The 19,839-nt window shown below is 67.6% G+C and overlaps 1 protein-coding gene across 1 annotated transcript in view; it reads right to left on the bottom strand.

Moving 5' to 3' along the window:
* SHANK3 (SH3 and multiple ankyrin repeat domains 3) overlaps positions 1–19,839 on the bottom strand; it is a 780,355-nt gene that overhangs the window by 659,674 nt on the left and 100,842 nt on the right. Inside the window, exon 3 of the mRNA XM_075914851.2 lies at positions 1,774–2,100. Within this exon, the coding sequence (XP_075770966.2) occupies positions 1,774–2,025 (252 nt within the window). The 5' untranslated portion in view covers positions 2,026–2,100. The remainder of the gene's footprint in view (positions 1–1,773; positions 2,101–19,839) is intronic.

Here is a 19,839-nt window from a genome sequence, read left to right as displayed (position 1 = left end):
CCCTGGTCCCACCCCCTAGCTGCAGGCCTGCGGCTGCACCATTCCAGTGACAGGTGCACACCCAGCGGGAGAGGGGGGATCCGCTGCCCCACACCCAGCGGGAGAGGGGGGATCCGCTGCCCCACACCCAGCGGGAGGGGGGGATCCGCTGCCCCACACCCAGCGGGAGGGGGGGATCCGCTGCCCCACACCCAGCGGGAGGGGGGGGATCCGCTGCCCCACACCCAGCGGGAGAGGGGGGATCCGCTGCCCCACACCCAGCGGGAGAGGGGGGATCCGCTGCCCCACACCCAGCGGGAGGGGGGGATCCCTGCCCCACACCCAGCGGGAGAGGGGGATCCCTGCCCCACACCCAGCGGGAGAGGGGGGATCCGCTGCCCCACACCCAGCGGGAGAGGGGGGATCCGCTGCCCCACACCCAGCTGGAAAGGGGGGATCCGCTGCCCCACACCCAGCGGGAGAGGGGGGATCCCTGCCCCACACCCAGCGGGAGAGGGGGGATCCCTGCCCCACACCCAGCGGGAGAGGGGGGATCCGCTGCCCCACACCCAGCCGGAGAGGGGGGATCCGCTGCCCCACACCCAGCCGGAAAGGGGGGGATCCGCTGCCCCACACCCAGCCGGAAAGGGGGGGATCCGCTGCCCCACACCCAGCCGGAAAGGGGGGGATCCGCTGCCCCACACCCAGCCGGAAAGGGGGGGATCCGCGCCCCACACCCAGCCGGAGAGGGGGGATCCCTGCCCCACACCCAGCCGGAGAGGGGGGATCCCTGCCCCACACCCAGCGGGAGAGGGGAATCCCTGCCCCACACCCAGCTGGAGAGGGGAATCCCTGCCCCACACCCAGCCGGAGAGGGGGGATCCGCTGCCCCACACCCAGCCGGAGAGGGGAGATCCCTGCCCCACACCCAGCCGGAGAGGGGAGATCCCTGCCCCACACCCAGCCGGAAAGGGGGGATCCCTGCCCCACACCCAGCCGGAGAGGGGGGATCCCTGCCCCACACCCAGCCGGAGAGGGGAGATCCCTGCCCCACACCCAGCCGGAGAGGGGAGATCCCTGCCCCACACCCAGCCGGAGAGGGGGGATCCCTGCCCCACACCCAGCCGGAGAGGGGGATCCCTGCCCCACACCCAGCCGGAGAGGGGGATCCCTGCCCCACACCCAGCCGGAGAGGGGGGATCCCTGCCCCACACCCAGCCGGAGAGGGGAGATCCCTGCCCCACACCCAGCCGGAGAGGGGGATCCCTGCCCCACACCCAGCCGGAGAGGGGGGATCCCTGCCCCACACCCAGCCGGAGAGGGGGATCCCTGCCCCACACCCAGCCGGAGAGGGGGGATCCCTGCCCCACACCCAGCCGGAGAGGGGGATCCCTGCCCCACACCCAGCCGGAGAGGGGGATCCCTGCCCCACACCCAGCCGGAGAGGGGGATCCCTGCCCCACACCCAGCCGGAAAGGGGGGATCCCTGCCCCACACCCAGCCGGAGAGGGGGATCCCTGCCCCACACCCAGCCGGAGAGGGGGATCCCTGCCCCACACCCAGCCGGAGAGGGGGATCCCTGCCCCACACCCAGCAGCAGTTGGGCCCCAGCTGGACGGCTCTGGGCAGGGCCCTCTCCCTCCTCCACCCAGCTCTCCCCAGCGGCTGCAGTTGGCTCAAAGTTCAGCCAGGCGCTGAGCTCCGCGGGGAGCCGCCGCCGGCCTCCAGCAAGGCGGGGGCTGAGCGGCACCTGCGGCCGGATCGGGCCCCGCGGGGCGCCCCGCGCTCGCTCACCGTTTGCTGCAGGTCGGGGATCCCGATGCGCACCACGATGGCGCTGGCGGCGGCTTCCTCCATGCGGGCCGGCGGCTGCGGGGCGCGGGGGGCCGGGGGCTCGATGGTGGCATAGGGCGCCTCGTCCCGGGGCCGGCCCGCGGGCTCCCCCGGCTCCCCCTCGGCCGCGCGGGGCGGGCGCGGAGGCGGCGGCTGCTCTGGCGGCGGCGGCTCCGGAGTCTCATGTTTGCCGGCGGCGGGCGGCAGAGGCATGCTCCGTGCGGGCGGGGGGCGGCGCGGGGGCGGCGGGGCCGCGGGACCTAGAGCCCGCACGGCGCAGCGCTGGGCCTGGGGGGGAGAGAGAGAGTTACCGCCGGGACCCCGCACCCCCTGACCGCCGCCCCCGGGACCCCGCACCCCCGCGCCCCCTGATCCCCCCGGGACCCCGCACCCCAGCGCCCCCTGACTCCCGCCCCCCGGGACCCCGCACCCCAGCGCCCCCTGACTCCCGCCCCCCGGGACCCCGCACCCCCTGACCGCCGCCCCCGGGACCCCGCACCCCAGCGCCCCCTGATCCCCCCGGGACCCCACACCCCCTGACCGCCGCCCCCGGGACCCCGCACCCCCTGATCCCCGCCCCCCGGGACCCCGCACCCCAGCGCCCCCTGATCCCCCCGGGACCCCGCACCCCCTGACCGCCGCCCCCGGGACCCCGCACCCCAGCGCCCCCTGATCCCCCCGGGACCCCGCACCCCCTGACCGCCGCCCCCGGGACCCCGCGCCCCCCGGGACCCCGCACCCCAGCGCCCCCTGATCCCCCCGGGACCCCGCACCCCCTGATCCCCGCCCCCCGGGACCCCGCACCCCAGCGCCCCCTGATCCCCCCGGGACCCCGCACCCCCTGACCGCCGCCCCCGGGACCCCGCACCCCAGCGCCCCCTGATCCCCCCGGGACCCCGCACCCCCTGACCGCCGCCCCCGGGACCCCGCGCCCCCCGGGACCCCGCACCCCAGCGCCCCCTGATCCCCCCGGGACCCCGCACCCCCTGATCCCCGCCCCCCGGGACCCCGCACCCCAGCGCCCCCTGATCCCCCCGGGACCCCGCACCCCCTGACCGCCGCCCCCGGGACCCCGCACCCCAGCGCCCCCTGATCCCCCCGGGACCCCGCACCCCCTGACTCCCGCCCCCCGGGACCCCGCACCCCAGCGCCCCCTGATCCCCCTGGGACCCCGCACCCCCTGACCGCCGCCCCCGGGACCCCGCACCCCCTGACCGCCGCCCCCCGGGACCCCGCACCCCAGCGCCCCCTGATCCCCCCAGGACCCCGCACCCCAGCACCCCCTGATCCCCCCGGGACTCCTGCCCCCCGGGACCCTGCACCCCCAGCCCCCCTGACCTCCGCCCCCCAGGACCCCGCACCCCAGGACCCCCTGATCCCTGACCCCCGGGACACCGCACCCACAGCACCCCCTGACCCCCGCATCCCCAGCGACCCCTGATCCCCGACCCCTGGGACCCCGCACCCCCTGATCCCCCCGGGACCCCGCACCCCAGTGCCCCCTGATCCCCGCCTCCGGGACCCTGCCCCCCCAGCGCCACTTGATCCCCAATCCCTGGGACCCCGCATCCCAGCGCCCCCGATACCCGACCCCCCCCCCCACGCCCGCTGATCCCTGGGACCTCGACCCCCCCCCAGCACTTCCTGGATCCCAGCACCCAGGGACCCCAACCCCTCAGCGTCCCCCACATTCTGGGATCCTGACTCCACCCAGTTCCCCCTGGATCCTGACTCCCCAATATCCCTCAGATCCCCACACCCCAGGGTCCCAAGCCCCCAGTGCCCCCTGGATCCCAACTCCCCAATATCCCCCCAGGACCCTGACCCGCCAGTGCCCCCAGATTCCCACACCCCAGGATCCTGACTCCCCCAGATCCTGGGACCCCGACCCTCCAGTGCCTCCCGGATCCCAGCACCCCCGGACCTGCCCCCTGGATCCCAACCCCAAGTGCCCCCTGGATCCCAGCATCCTGGGATCCTGATCCTCCCGTACCCTCCAGGATCCCAACACTCTGGGAACCCAACCCCCCAGTGCTCCCTGGATCCCAGCACCCCGGGACCTGCCCCTTGGATCCTGACTCCCCAGTATCCCTTGCATCCCAGCACCCCGGGATCCCAAGCCCCCCAGGACTTCCCGGATCTCAGCACCGCAAGATCCCGACCCCCCCCCCCCCAGTATTCCCCAGACCCCAGCACCCTGACCCCTCCAGTGTCCCCTAGGATCCCAACACCCCCAAACCTCCTCCAGGGATCCCAGTGCCCCTTGGGGATCAAAGTCCCCCATGGGATCTGCCCCCAGGATCCAAGTCCCCTAGTGCCCCCCAGGGATCCCAGCCCCCAGTGCTCACTGGGACTACCACCCCGGGTATCTGTGCCCCCTGGTACTGCACCCACAAGGGATCCCAGCCCTGACCCCTGGAAATCCCAGTCCCCCAACTGAGGGAAAATTAGGGGGTGCCCCTGATGGCCCCCAGTTCCCTGGGATTCTGCCAGCAAGACCCATAGCTCTCCTCCCTCAAATTCATGGGACTAGCCAGCCTGGGTCAACCCAGGACCCACCTCGCCCAACCTCTGGTCTCCAGCGGGGCTGGGCAGGGTGAACAGTAGCCTAGTTTGGTTCTTCCTGGTCCCTAATGACCTGTGTGGAACCCAGGATCCAGGGTTCTTCACAGCCCTCCTCAAACTCTGGTCTATTGCAACGCGTGCTGTTAGCTGGGATGCTCTCACTAGTGTTTGAGCCTTGGCTGAATCCTGCTAAATTGCTGGCCTGCCTCCTGTGCTGCAGCCGTGAGTTCCGCAGACCAACCGTGTCTTGTGCGGGAAAGGGTTTCCTTTGTCAGCCTGAGTTTCCCCTTTCATTGGGGCAGCTCAATGGAGGCCAGGTCTGAGCTGTTGTGAGGTGACTGGACCCCAGGTCTCCCGCACCAGGGGAGAACGATGCACTCGCTCTCCGCTCACCAGTACCCCATCCCATCCCTGCTCGTTCGGCTCCCCGCAGAGGTGAGCAGCCCCTTCCCTGTCGGCCTCGCCAGGCCTCGGTTGTCCCTCCTCCCCCTCTGGTTCCTCCCACCCATCTCGGCCATGGAAGGAGTCGGCCCACGCTCACTGTCAGGAAACGGGGCCCAATCCTTCCATCCCTCCGCCTCCTCGCTCCCTGCAGCAAAATCTCCCGAGGGACCCCTGGGGATTTTCAGCTGTTGGGAGGCCAGAGGCCACAGTAAGAGGCTTTAGCAGCATGAGCCAGGGGCTGAATTTGGACCTGGCATCTGTTAACCCTTAACATTCAAGCATGTAAAGAGCCACTCCTGCAGAGAGGGTGACCGTGACTGGAGCACTGTGTGTATTTGTGGGTCAGCCCCACCCCGCAGTCCTACCGTCCCCTGACTCTGCCCCTCCCACTGGTGAGGCTGTACCCAGGCAAGCCCTAGTGCCACCAGGCAAAGTCACTGCACCATGGAGCTCACTCTTGGCGTCAAGCAGCTTCCAGCGAGGGCCGGCTGGGCAGAGAAGGGGCTCTTGGGCCAGAGGCATAGCTCTGCCTGGTGCTTTGGGGCTAGGTGTGTTTGAAGGGTGTCAAAGAGCCGGGCGGCCTGGACCTATGGAGGGAATCAGAAATGGCCCTGCCTCCCTCCAGCCGGCTCGGCACTGTGGACGCTTGGCCTCAGAGGGAGCCTGGTTGGGGAAACGGCTGCCAGAGTCCGGGTGGGACGCTCATGCCCCGAGAGGCAGCGCCTGTGGACGCTGAAAGCCAATGGCCCTCGGGGGCGTGCCTGCCTTATTCCCTAGGGGCTGCTCAGAGGCCCCCACAGCGCCGGAATCATGAATCAGGTGCAAAGCATCATGGGATCACGAAGAGCGGGTGTGTTTTGGGCTGTGTGGGTCCCTCTCCCAGCCCCCCAGGATGTGGGGCAGCCACAGCTCTAGCAGCCCCCCCACCTGCGCGAGTGAGATGGCTCCGGTCCCGTGGCGGGAGCTCTCTCAGCCACGGGATTGGGTGGCGCTTCCAGCTTCTCCCCAGCCCCCAAAGGCTCATTAATTCTGTGCCCCCCTCCCCACCTCACCCCTGGGGCAGGGCCGCTCTCCCCTCCCCGGGTGAGCAGGAGCAGGCCACTGAGCTTTCCACTTGTGCCGTGGGGGGGGTCTGCTCTGTGACCGGGCTCCCCTGCGCTGGGCTGCGATTCCCACTGACTCCCCCACGTGCATTGGCCCAGACACCCAGGCCCAGCCTGAGCAGAAAACAAGGCTCTTCCGAGGGGAGACAAAGGGAGGGAGGGGGGCGGAGACAGGCACCTGGCAGGGGGGGGGGCAGGGCTGGAAAAACACCAAGAGAAGAGACAGTTGAGTACGGGGGGTCAGGGGACCCCCCAAGGGGGCTGAGGCTGGCGGCCCCTCACTCCGATGCTCACGTAGAACCTGGGCTGGGCTGTATCTCGGAGAAGCAATGAACCCCCCTGTCCCACTGGCTGGTGGAGTCTCATCTCGCTGGAGACGGGGTACCCCACACACCACTCCCCCCGCCCTGCCTCCTCTTTCAGCAGACCGGATTGGCTACTCTTCCCTGGAAGGAGGAGGAGGGCAGCCAATCAGAAGGGGCTTTCCCCAGTCCAGCTGGAGATCACCTGAGGCCTGGAGCTGCCGGGTCGAGGCAGGGATCCTAGCCGGATTAAGAAAAGGATTTTAGGGGCTTCCGACCAGGGTCCTGGGCTGCGAGGGGACCCCCTTAGCCCGGTGTCCAGGGCTGCAGTCACAACACCCCTGCGTGTTGTTTTCTGGGCAGGTTCTGCCGGGGGGGGGGGTGCCTGCTGCCGCTCCTTCCCACCCCCCAGAGCTGTGCCCTGCCCCCGCCTCCAGGCTCTGCCCCCGCAGCTCCCATTGGCCATGATTCCCAGGCTGTGGGGGGAGTGCCCGGAAGAGCCACCTGTTTCCCCCACACTCCGCAAACGAGAGCTGCTACAGATAAACACCCGCATCCAACCTCCTGCCCAGCCCCCTTCCGCGCCCTACGTCCCTGGCTCTCCCAGATCCCACGCCCCACCCCTAACCCGCCCCCATCCAACCTCCTGCCCAGCCCCCTTCCGCGCCCTAAGTCCCTGGCTCTCCCAGATCCCACGCCCCACCCCTCACCCGCCCCCATCCAACCTCCTGCCCAGCCCCCTTCCGCGCCCTACGTCCCTGGCTCTCCCAGATCCCACGCCCCACCCCTCACCCGCCCCCATCCAACCTCCTGCCCAGCCCCCTTCCGCGCCCTACGTCCCTGGCTCTCCCAGATCCCACGCCCCACCCCTAACCCGCCCCCATCCAACCTCCTGCCCAGCCCCCTTCCGCGCCCTACGTCCCTGGCTCTCCCAGATCCCACGCCCCACCCCTAACCCGCCCCCATCCAACCTCCTGCCCAGCCCCCTTCCGCGCCCTACGTCCCTGGCTCTCCCAGATCCCACGCCCCACCCCTAACCCGCCCCCATCCAACCTCCTGCCCAGCCCCCTTCCGCGCCCTACGTCCCTGGCTCTCCCAGATCCCACGCCCCACCCCTAACCCGCCCCCATCCAACCTCCTGCCCAGCCCCCTTCCGCGCCCTAAGTCCCTGGCTCTCCCAGATCCCACGCCCCACCCCTCACCCGCCCCCATCCAACCTCCTGCCCAGCCCCCTTCCGCGCCCTACGTCCCTGGCTCTCCCAGATCCCACGCCCCACCCCTCACCCGCCCCCATCCAACCTCCTGCCCAGCCCCCTTCCACGCCCTAAGTCCCTGGCTCTCCCAGATCCCACGCCCCACCCCTCACCCGCCCCCATCCAACCTCCTGCCCAGCCCCCTTCCGCGCCCTATGTCCCTGGCTCTCCCAGATCCCACGCCCCACCCCTAACCCGCCCCCATCCAACCTCCTGCCCAGCCCCCTTCCGCGCCCTAAGTCCCTGGCTCTCCCAGATCCCACGCCCCAGCCCTAACCCGCCCCCATCCAACCTCCTGCCCAGCCCCCTTCCGCGCCCTACGTCCCTGGCTCTCCCAGATCCCACGCCCCACCCCTCACCCGCCCCCATCCAACCTCCTGCCCAGCCCCCTTCCGCGCCCTAAGTCCCTGGCTCTCCCAGATCCCACGCCCCACCCCTCACCCGCCCCCATCCAACCTCCTGCCCAGCCCCCTTCCACGCCCTACGTCCCTGGCTCTCCCAGATCCCACGCCCCACCCCTAGCCCGCCCCCATCCAACCTCCTGCCCAGCCCCCTTCCACGCCCTACGTCCCTGGCTCTCCCAGATCCCACGCCCCACCCCTAACCCGCCCCATCCAACCTCCTGCCCAGCCCCCTTCCGCGCCCTACGTCCCTGGCTCTCCCAGATCCCACGCCCCACCCCTAACCCGCCCCCATCCAACCTCCTGCCCAGCCCCCTTCCGCGCCCTAAGTCCCTGGCTCTCCCAGATCCCACGCCCCAGCCCTAACCCGCCCCCATCCAACCTCCTGCCCAGCCCCCTTCCGCGCCCTACGTCCCTGGCTCTCCCAGATCCCACGCCCCAGCCCTAACCCGCCCCCATCCAACCTCCTGCCCAGCCCCCTTCCGCGCCCTAAGTCCCTGGCTCTCCCAGATCCCACGCCCCACCCCTAACCCGCCCCCATCCAACCTCCTGCCCAGCCCCCTTCCACGCCCTACGTCCCTGGCTCTCCCAGATCCCACGCCCCACCCCTCACCCGCCCCCATCCAACCTCCTGCCCAGCCCCCTTCCGCGCCCTAAGTCCCTGGCTCTCCCAGATCCCACGCCCCACCCCTCACCCGCCCCCATCCAACCTCCTGCCCAGCCCCCTTCCGCGCCCTACGTCCCTGGCTCTCCCAGATCCCACGCCCCACCCCTCACCCGCCCCCATCCAACCTCCTGCCCAGCCCCCTTCCACGCCCTACGTCCCTGGCTCTCCCAGATCCCACGCCCCACCCCTCGCCCGCCCCCATCCAACCTCCTGCCCAGCCCCCTTCCGCGCCCTAAGTCCCTGGCTCTCCCAGATCCCACGCCCCACCCCTCACCCGCCCCCATCCAACCTCCTGCCCAGCCCCCTTCCACGCCCTACGTCCCTGGCTCTCCCAGATCCCACGCCCCACCCCTCACCCGCCCCCATCCAACCTCCTGCCCAGCCCCCTTCCGCGCCCTAAGTCCCTGGCTCTCCCAGATCCCACGCCCCACCCCTCACCCGCCCCCATCCAACCTCCTGCCCAGCCCCCTTCCGCGCCCTAAGTCCCTGGCTCTCCCAGATCCCACGCCCCACCCCTAACCCGCCCCCATCCAACCTCCTGCCCAGCCCCCTTCCGCGCCCTAAGTCCCAGGCTCTCCCAGATCCCACGCCCCACCCCTCACCCGCCCCCATCCAACCTCCTGCCCAGCCCCCTTCCGCGCCCTACGTCCCTGGCTCTCCCAGATCCCACGCCCCACCCCTAACCCGCCCCCATCCAACCTCCTGCCCAGCCCCCTTCCGCGCCCTACGTCCCTGGCTCTCCCAGATCCCACGCCCCACCCCTCGCCCGCCCCCATCCAACCTCCTGCCCAGCCCCCTTCCGCGCCCTAAGTCCCTGGCTCTCCCAGATCCCACACCCCACCCCTCGCCCGCCCCCATCCAACCTCCTGCCCAGCCCCCTTCCGCGCCCTAAGTCCCTGGCTCTCCCAGATCCCACGCCCCACCCCTAGCCCGCCCCCATCCAACCTCCTGCCCAGCCCCCTTCCGCGCCCTAAGTCCCTGGCTCTCCCAGATCCCACGCCCCACCCCTCGCCCGCCCCCATCCAACCTCCTGCCCAGCCCCCTTCCGCGCCCTAAGTCCCTGGCTCTCCCAGATCCCACGCCCCACCCCTAACCCGCCCCCATCCAACCTCCTGCCCAGCCCCCTTCCGCGCCCTACGTCCCTGGCTCTCCCAGATCCCACGCCCCACCTCTAACCCTCCCCCATCCAACCTCCTGCCCAGCCCCCTTCCACGCCCTACGTCCCTGGCTCTCCCAGATCCCACGCCCCACCCCTAACCCTCCCCCATCCAACCTCCTGCCCAGCCCCCTTCCACGCCCTAAGTCCCTGGCTCTCCCAGATCCCACGCCCCACCCCTAGCCCGCCCCCATCCAACCTCCTGCCCAGCCCCCTTCCACGCCCTAAGTCCCTGGCTCTCCCAGATCCCACGCCCCACCCCTAACCCGCCCCCATCCAACCTCCTGCCCAGCCCCCTTCCACGCCCTAAGACCCTGGCTCTCCCAGATCCCACGCCCCACCCCTAACCCACCCCCATCCAACCTCCTGCCCAGCCCCCTTCCACACCCTAAGTCCCTGGCTCTCCCAGATCCCACGCCCCACCCCTAATCCACCCCGTGACGTAGTGGGGGTACTTGCTGGGCTGTGGTGACCCCTGCTGTCTGGAGCAAGACCCAGCAGGGAAAACCTCACTATGCAAAGGTAGTGCCAAACTTGTTGAACCAGTGGCCAGACACCCCCCATGGAGAGGAACAAAGGAAGGTGGATGCTGCCCTGACTGGGGGGCAGGGCTGGAAGGGAATTTAGTTAGTTATTGTCTGAGAGCATGGAGGAGAGCCTAGGGGAAGGGGCTGGAGTTTAGGGGCCCAGTCTCCCCCATCTCAAGGGGGGCTGAGGCATCCTAGCCCAGCGCTGTGACCAGATTCCATCTGTGCTGTGCTGTATCCTGGAGAGGCAATAAACTTCCTCTATTCCACCGGCTGGTGCAGTCTGTTTGTGCCATTTCGGGGTGCAGGAGACGGGGGACCCCCAACGCGCCGTCACACTGGTGTCAGAAGTGGGATACACTGCACCCCGTGGATGGAGCTTCCAGCGGCGAGCGACAAGGCGCAGTAGAAGCAAGAGCCCTGGAGCCAGGCGTGCTGGAGACAAAGCGAAGCGGTTCCTGGGAATCGTGGGGCGCTGCAGCACTAGACTGGTGAGTCTGCACCGAGGGGACCAGCGGGCAGATGGCCTACGCCCGACTCCTGAAGGCAGAGCTGGTGGGGCTGTGCAGAGAGAGGGGCTTGCCTGTGCAGAAAGCAACCAAGGCCCAGCTGATTGCTCAGCTAGAAGAGAACGACCAGCCACAGGGCCAGGATCTTGTCCCCAGGGGAAGCAGCCAGACCCCCCCTGAGAGTGTGTCAGGCTCAGAGAGGGGGAGGAGTGCTGGAACTCACCGGAGAGATGAGACAGCTTCCCCCAGGAGGCCTGCAAGCTGCAGCCCACCTAGGGCAGGGGCCAGCCAAGCAGAGCTGCGGCGGCTGGAGATCCAGCTGCGGATCAAGGAATTGGAAGTAGAGGACCGAGAGAGGGACCGCCAGGACCGAGAAAGGGATCGCCAAGATCGAGAGAGGCAGCGGCAGCATGAGCTGGCCATGGCAGAGCGGAGAACCGGCGGGGCACCGGCTGTGCCAAGAGTGGATGGGCCACAGGGTCCCAGGACTGCCAGATGCTTGGAGAGGCCCGTGGTGGCCCAATTGAAGGACATGGGCGACATAGACGGGTTCCTCAGCTCCTTTGAGAGGGCCTTCTGGACTGCAACGGGTTCCCCCAGATGACTGGCTGCAGGAGCTCATCCCCGCACTGAACCAGGAGGCGGCCGGAGTGCTCAGTCAGCTGGAGGACCTACAGCCAGGGGATTACAACCGCGTCAAGGAGGCCCTGCTGCACAAGTTCGGGCTGACCCCCGAGATGTACAGGAAGAAGTTCCGGGGGGGTACAGAAAGGGCCACGGGAGACCTATGTGGACCTGGCCTCCCGCCTGGCGCAATACTGCCGCAAGTGGGTGTCTGGAGTCGGAGCCCAGACCGCAGAGGAGCTGCTCAAGCTGGTCATGATGGAGCAGTTCTATGAAGCGTGCCCACCCAAACTGAGGCTGTGGCTCAAGGACCGGAGACCAGAGAACCCCCAGGAGGCCGGGAGACTGGCGGATGAGTACACGGAGAGCCGGTCCGGGGGTGAACGGGAGTCCCGGAGAGAAAGGGAATCGCGCAGAGACCGGATCTCGGCTGAGCGACGGAGGGAGTCAACTACGGGGCGAGACCAAGGAACAGATCGTCTGCACCCCAGAGAACCAGCCAGGGCCTGGACAGAGACAGCCCAAAGCCTAACTTGCCAGCGCTGTGGGCAAAAAGGCCACAAGAGGGCTCAGTGCACCAGGTCCCAGGACCGGGGACTTTCCAGGGTTAACTGGCTGGGGCGGGAGGAAGGGCAGGCTGCCCCAGAGGCAGGGGCTGGCAGGCAAACCTCAGCTCAGAGAGAGGGGAAGGATGCTCAGTGCACCTCCCCTGGGAGGTCTGATTCTCAGGAGGCGGATTTCTCCGTGTACCGGGTGGGGGCAGGACGGCCCCTGCGGAGCGAGTGCCTCATACCCCTGGAGGTGGATGGTAGGAAGGTGACGGGCTTCTGGGACACGGGGGCGGAGGTGACTCTGGCCCGATCCGATATAGTGGCCCCAGAGCGGATACTACCCCACACCCAGCTGACCCTGAAGGGCATAGACGGGTCCCCGTTTAAGGTGCCTGTAGCCAGGGTGCATCTGAAATGGGGGGCCAAGGAAGGCCTCAAGGAAGTGGGGGTGCACCCGCATTTGCCCACCGAGGTGCTGATGGGGAATGACCTAGAGGAGTGGTCCCATGAATCCCAGCGGGCTCTAGTCACTACCCGGAGCCAGAGCCAGCGGGGGGCTGACAACCTGGGTCCAGGGAAGGACTCCGGGCAGCGTCCTCAGGGTCCCATCCCAGTGGACACGGGGTCCAGCCAGGCTGGGACTCCGGACCTAGGCAAAGGTGGGGAACAGGTCCCGATCCCTGCCTCAGCAGCTGAATTCCAGGCTGAGGTGCAGGCAGACCCCTCCTTGCAGAGGCTGAGGGACCAGGCTGGCCTCCGTGCAGCTCGGCCCCGGGGGAGAGGTGGCCAGGAGAGATTCCTGCGGGGGCGTGGACTCCTGTTCCGTGAATGGCTTCCCTCCAGGAAGGCGAGGGCATGGGGGGTCCAGCGGCAGCTGGTCGTCCCCCGAAAGTATCGCCTCAAGCTGCTGTATTTGGCCCACGATGTCCCCGTTGGGGGCCACCGGGGGATCCGGAGCACCCGGCTGAAGCTGCTCCAGCACTTCTATTGGCCGGGAATCTTTACAGCCGTGCAGCGGTACTGCCGGTCCTGTGACTCCTGCCAGAGGGGCGGGAAGGCCCAAGACAGGAGGAAAGCGGCTTGGGGGTCTCTACCCCAGATAGACCCTCTGGGCTTGCTGAGAGAGTTATGGGAGGGGAAGACCTCCCTGGATGGAGATTCGGGGGTGGAAGCTGCCCTGGCTGTCCAGAGAAGGCTCGCTGGGCTCATGGCCCCGGCCCGAGAGACCCTGGCCAGAGATCAAGGCCAGCGGAAGGGTGGGTGTGACCCCCGAGGACAGGCCTGCGCCAGTCGCCCTGGAGCGGGGCGGCGAGTGGACAGAGGGAAGCCAGCTCATGTGGGGCCTTGCCACGGCCGGCCCGAGTCAAGGGGAGCACCCATGTCCCCAGGGCGGGTTCCCACGCAGAGGACCCGAACTTCCCTAGGTCACGAGCGGAGTGACCCTGCTCAGTTCGCTCTCGGAGGGGGGAGAACTGTGACGTAGTGGGGGTAATTGCTGGGCTGTGGTGACCCCTGCTGTCTGGAGCAAGACCCAGCAGGGAAAACCTCACTATGCAAAGGTAGTGCCAAACTTGTTGAACCAGTGGCCAGACACCCCCCATGGAGAGGAACAAAGGAAGGTGGATGCTGCCTTGGCTGGGGGGCAGGGCTGGAAGGGAATTTAGTTAGTTATTGTCTGAGAGCATGGAGGAGAGCCTAGGGGAAGGGGCTGGAGTTTAGGGGCCCAGTCTCCCCCATCTCAAGGGGGGCTGAGGCATCCTAGCCCAGCTCTGTGACCAGATTCCATCTGTGCTGCGCTGTATCCTGGAGAGGCAATAAACTTCCTCTATTCCACCGGCTGGTGCAGTCTGTTTGTGCCATTTCGGGGTGCAGGAGACGGGGGACCCCCAACGCGCCGTCACGACCCCCATCCAACCTCCTGCCCAGCCCCCTTCCACGCCCTAAATCCCTGGCTCTCCCAGATCCCACACCCCACCCCTAACCCGCCCCCATCCAACCTCCTGCCCAGCCCCCTTCCATGCCCTAAGTCCCTGGCTCTCCACCCCCCTGCACTGCAACTGCCCTCCTGTCTCAACCTGCAGCTCCCTGCCTCACACTGAGCCCCCCAACTTTGCCCCCCCGAGTCTAGAGGGCCCCACAAAATCTAGTAGCCTGGAGCCGCGGTTGTTAGTGGAGTCTCGGGGCGTGAATGTCCCGGCACAAAGCCTAGACGTCCTGGGGATACAAAGCCCGCACTGACCCTCTGCACAGGCCACGGTTCATCCAGCGCAGACCTGCTGCCGTTCCTGCTCCGACTCCCCAGCCCCATGTCTCTGTCCGCTCCAACTCCTCCCTCTGATCAAACTTCTGCCTTTCTCTTTGTGCTGCAGGGAGACCTCAGACAGGCGCCAGGGTCTCAGGCGTGGGTGAGTCCCTGGCCATCTGTCCACACTCTCTGCCTCCTCCCCAGACCCCGCTCCAGGACAGGCGTCTCCCCCGCCAGCCCCACGGGCCACCTGGCTACTCCAGCTTGTCCTCTGCAGACAGACCACTGCCCTCCTGGGGCTGCCAGAGGGCTACAGCCCAGGGGAGCTGCACGGGGATCCCTTGGGCTCCCACCAGCTCCTCTCAGCTGCACTTTCACAGGCAAGGTGGCTCTGCCAGGCCCCCACAGCTCTGGGCTTCCGCTGCTCCTAAGCAAGGGCAGGGTGGCACTGTCTGCTCTGCAGCTGGCCCCAGGAACCTCTGGGACCCTGAGCATGCCTGGCCGGGCAGGGCCTGGAGCGGGGTGGGGGAGATCAGCCTGAGGAGGACAGCGGCTGCGGGGCCTGTGCCTGGGGCCCTGGTGGCTGCTGGATGAGCAGCCTGTGGGGCGGGAACAGAGCCACTCAACGGGCGCTGCAGAGACGCGGCAGCAGCTGTTCTGAGGAAGAGTCACCTGGCCCTAGGGGCAGGCACCAGCACTGCGCCTGTGGGGGCCTGCCCGCCCCCCACCCAGCACTGCGCCTGCGGGGGGCCTGCCCGCCCCCCACCCAGCACTGCACCTGTGGGGGGCCTGCCCCCCAACCCAGCAAGTCAGCTCTGGGGGGATCCTGCCCCCCCACCCAGCAAGTCAGCTCTGGGGGGATCCTGTCCCCCAGGAACGTATCCGAGGGAAGACTCCAGCGCCCAACTATGCATCCCTGGGGGGGGAATTCTGCCCCCCCCAGCTACGCACCCCCAGCAGATTCTGGACCCCCATCAATGTACCCCCAGGGGAGGCCAAGATCCCATTGGCAAGTTCCCCCCGGGTGCCTGCAGTCTCAGGCAGCCTTCACTGTGCAATGACAGAAGCGCTGCAGAGACTCTCGGGGGCGGGGGCTGCGGGTTCTAGGAAACCGTCCCAGGGGGCTGGGATGAGATGCCTGGACAAGGCCAAGGGCCAGCTCTGGGCCCCAATTAATGGTTGGATGGAACGGAGGAAAAACCCCACTAATGAGAGTCGCAGTCGATCGTAAATCCAGAGGAGCCGTAACTAGCAAAGTGGAGAGAAAATTAATATAAAAGGCCCTAAAGAGCTTGGAAATAAGCACGGGAAAGAACATGAAACCCAGCTTTGGAGAACGCAGCTAATAGCCGGGAGGAGGGGGCGGGTCAGAAAGGCAAATCACTGCTCACGCCCCCTGTGACGGCACGTTGGGGTCCCCCGTCTCCTGCACCCCGAAATGGCACAAACAGACTCCACCAGCCAGTGGAATTGAGGGTGGTTTATTGCTTCTCCAGGATACAGCGCAGCACAGATGTAATCTGGTTACAGGAGCTGGGGCTAAGAGGCCTCAGTGCCCCCTTTGAGAGGGGGGGATCCCAGCCCCCCTCCCCAGCTCCTTCTCCCCTGCTTTCTAGCCAGGAACTAACTCCCTCTCCTCCAGCCCTGCCCCCCAGCCAGGGCAGCATCCACCTCCCTTTGTTCCTCTCCATGGGGATCAGCTGGCCAAACCAGTTGGGATACCCTCTTTGCATAGTGACTCATCGCTTGTCTGCTCCGTGGTGCTACAGACAGCAGCCAGAGAGTTAGCAGGTTACCCCCCACTATGTCATGCCCCGTGGAAGGAAATCTCGGAGAATCCCAGGCCCTTGGGCGCTCAGGCCCCGTGGAAGGAAATCTCGGAGAATCCCAGGCCTTTGGGCGCTCACGCCCCGTGGGAAGGAAATCTCGGAGAATCCCAGGCCCTTGGGCGCTCACGCCCCGTGGAAGGAAATCTCGGAGAATCCCAGGCCTTTGGGCGCTCACGCCCCGTGGGAAGGAAATCTCGGAGAATCCCAGGCCCTTCGGCGCTCACGCCCCGTGGGAAGGAAATCTCGGAGAATCCCAGGCCCTTGGGCGCTCACGCCCGGTGGGAAGGAAGTCTCGGAGAATCCCAGGCCCTTGGGCGCTCACGCCCGGTGGGAAGGAAATCTCCGAGAATCCCAGGCCCTTGGGCGCTCACGCCCCGTGGGAAGGAAATCTCCGAGAATCCCAGGCCCTTGGGCGCTCACGCCCCGTGGGAAGGAAATCTCGGAGAATCCCAGGCCCTTGGGCGCTCACGCCCCGTAGAAGGAAGTCTCCGAGAATCCCAGGCCTTTGGGCGCTCACGCCCGGTGGGAAGGAAATCTCGGAGAATCCCAGGCCCTTGGGCGCTCACGCCCGGTGGGAAGGAAATCTCGGAGAATCCCAGGCCCTTGGGCGCTCACGCCCGGTGGGAAGGAAATCTCGGAGAATCCCAGGCCCTTGGGCGCTCACGCCCGGTGGGAAGGAAGTCTCGGAGAATCCCAGGCCCTTGGGCGCTCACGCCCGGTGGGAAGGAAGTCTCGGAGAATCCCAGGCCCTTGGGCGCTCACGCCCCGTGGGAAGGAAATCTCCGAGAATCCCAGGCCCTTGGGCGCTCACGCCCCGTGGGAAGGAAATCTCCGAGAATCCCAGGCCCTTGGGCGCTCAGGCCCGGTGGGAAGGAAATCTCGGAGAATCCCAGGCCCTTGGGCGCTCAGGCCCGGTGGGAAGGAAATCTCGGAGAATCCCAGGCCCTTGGGCGCTCAGGCCCGGTGGGAAGGAAATCTCGGAGAATCCCAGGCCCTTGGGCACTCAGGCCCCGTGGAAGGAAATCTCCGAGAATCCCAGGCCCTTGGGCGCTCACGCCCGGTGGGAAGGAAATCTCCGAGAATCCCAGGCCCTTGGGCGCTCACGCCCCGTGGAAGGAAGTCTCCGAGAATCCCAGGCCTTTGGGCGCTCACGCCCCGTGGAAGGAAGTCTCCGAGAATCCCAGGCCCTTGGGCGCTCACGCCCGGTGGGAAGGAAATCTCCGAGAATCCCAGGCCCTTGGGCGCTCACGCCCCGTGGGAAGGAAATCTCGGAGAATCCCAGGCCCTTGGGCGCTCACGCCCCGTGGGAAGGAAATCTCCGAGAATCCCAGGCCCTTGGGCGCTCAGGCCCCGTGGAAGCAAATCTCCGAGAATCCCAGGCCCTTGGGCGCTCACGCCCCGTGGGAAGGAAATCTCCGAGAATCCCAGGCCCTTGGGCGCTCAGGCCCCGTGGGAAGGAAATCTCCGAGAATCCCAGGCCCTTGGGCGCTCAGGCCCCGTGGGAAGGAAATCTCCGAGAATCCCAGGCCCTTGGGCGCTCACGCCCCGTGGGAAGGAAATCTCCGAGAATCCCAGGCCCTTGGGCGCTCACGCCCCGTGGGAAGGAAATCTCCGAGAATCCCAGGCCCTTGGGCGCTCACGCCCCGTGGGAAGGAAATCTCCGAGAATCCCAGGCCCTTGGGCGCTCAGGCCCCGTGGAAGGAAATCTCGGAGAATCCCAGGCCCTTGGGCGCTCACGCCCGGTGGGAAGGAAATCTCGGAGAATCCCAGGCCCTTGGGCGCTCACGCCCGGTGGGAAGGAAGTCTCGGAGAATCCCAGGCCCTTGGGCGCTCACGCCCGGTGGGAAGGAAGTCTCGGAGAATCCCAGGCCCTTGGGCGCTCACGCCCCGTGGGAAGGAAATCTCCGAGAATCCCAGGCCCTTGGGCGCTCAGGCCCGGTGGGAAGGAAATCTCCGAGAATCCCAGGCCCTTGGGCGCTCAGGCCCGGTGGGAAGGAAATCTCCGAGAATCCCAGGCCCTTGGGCGCTCAGGCCCCGTGGAAGGAAATCTCGGAGAATCCCAGGCCCTTGGGCGCTCAGGCCCCGTGGAAGGAAATCTCGGAGAATCCCAGGCCCTTGGGCGCTCAGGCCCCGTGGAAGGAAATCTCCGAGAATCCCAGGCCCTTGGGCGCTCAGGCCCGGTGGGAAGGAAATCTCCGAGAATCCCAGGCCCTTGGGCGCTCAGGCCCGGTGGGAAGGAAATCTCTGAGAATCCCAGGCCCTTGGGCGCTCAGGCCCGGTGGGAAGGAAATCTCCGAGAATCCCAGGCCCTTGGGCGCTCAGGCCCCGTGGAAGGAAATCTCGGAGAATCCCAGGCCCTTGGGCGCTCACGCCCCGTGGGAAGGAAATCTCCGAGAATCCCAGGCCCTTGGGCGCTCACGCCCCGTGGGAAGGAAATCTCCGAGAATCCCAGGCCCTTGGGCGCTCACGCCCCGTGGGAAGGAAATCTCGGAGAATCCCAGGCCCTTGGGCGCTCACGTCCCGTGGGAAGGAAATCTCCGAGAATCCCAGGCCCTTGGGCGCTCAGGCCCCGTGGGAAGGAAATCTCCGAGAATCCCAGGCCCTTGGGCGCTCAGGCCCCGTGGAAGGAAATCTCCGAGAATCCCAGGCCCTTGGGCGCTCAGGCCCCGTGGGAAGGAAATCTCGGAGAATCCCAGGCCCTTGGGCGCTCACGCCCGGTGGGAAGGAAATCTCGGAGAATCCCAGGCCCTTGGGCGCTCACGCCCGGTGGGAAGGAAATCTCCGAGAATCCCAGGCCCTTGGGCGCTCAGGCCCCGTGGAAGGAAATCTCCGAGCATCCCAGGCCCTTGGGCGCTCAGGCCCCGTGGAAGGAAATCTCCGAGCATCCCAGGCCCTTGGGCGCTCAGGCCCCGTGGAAGGAAATCTCCGAGCATCCCAGGCCCTTGGGCGCTCAGGCCCCGTGGGAAGGAAATCTCCGAGAATCCCAGGCCCTTGGGCGCTCACGCCCGGTGGGAAGGAAATCTCCGAGAATCCCAGGCCCTTGGGCGCTCACGCCCCGTGGAAGGAAATCTCCGAGAATCCCAGGCCCTTGGGCGCTCAGGCCCCGTGGAAGGAAATCTCCGAGAATCCCAGGCCCTTGGGCGCTCACGCCCGGTGGGAAGGAAATCTCCGAGAATCCCAGGCCCTTGGGCGCTCAGGCCCCGTGGGAAGGAAATCTCCGAGAATCCCAGGCCCTTGGGCGCTCAGGCCCCGTGGGAAGGAAATCTCCGAGAATCCCAGGCCCTTGGGCGCTCAGGCCCCGTGGGAAGGAAATCTCCGAGAATCCCAGGCCCTTGGGCGCTCACGCCCCGTGGGAAGGAAATCTCGGAGAATCCCAGGCCCTTGGGCGCTCAGGCCCCGTGGGAAGGAAATCTCCGAGAATCCCAGGCCCTTGGGCGCTCAGGCCCCGTGGGAAGGAAATCTCCGAGAATCCCAGGCCCTTGGGCGCTCACGCCCGGTGGGAAGGAAATCCCGGAGAATCCCAGGCCCTTGGGCGCTCACGCCCGGTGGGAAGGAAATCCCGGAGAATCCCAGGCCCTTGGGCGCTCACGCCCGGTGGGAAGGAAATCTCGGAGAATCCCAGGCCCTTGGGCGCTCACGCCCGGTGGGAAGGAAATCTCCGAGAATCCCAGGCCCTTGGGCGCTCACGCCCCGTGGGAAGGAAATCTCCGAGAATCCCAGGCCCTTGGGCGCTCACGCCCCGTGGGAAGGAAATCTCCGAGAATCCCAGGCCCTTGGGCGCTCACGCCCCGTGGGAAGGAAATCTCGGAGAATCCCAGGCCCTTGGGCGCTTACGCCCCGTGGAAGGAAGT

The sequence above is a fragment of the Pelodiscus sinensis genome, chromosome 1 (genome assembly GCF_052426305.1).
Source record: "Pelodiscus sinensis isolate ZL-2025 chromosome 1, ASM5242630v1, whole genome shotgun sequence".
NCBI classification, from domain to species: domain Eukaryota; kingdom Metazoa; phylum Chordata; order Testudines; family Trionychidae; genus Pelodiscus; species Pelodiscus sinensis.
This window is presented reverse-complemented; position numbering and strand designations above follow the sequence as displayed.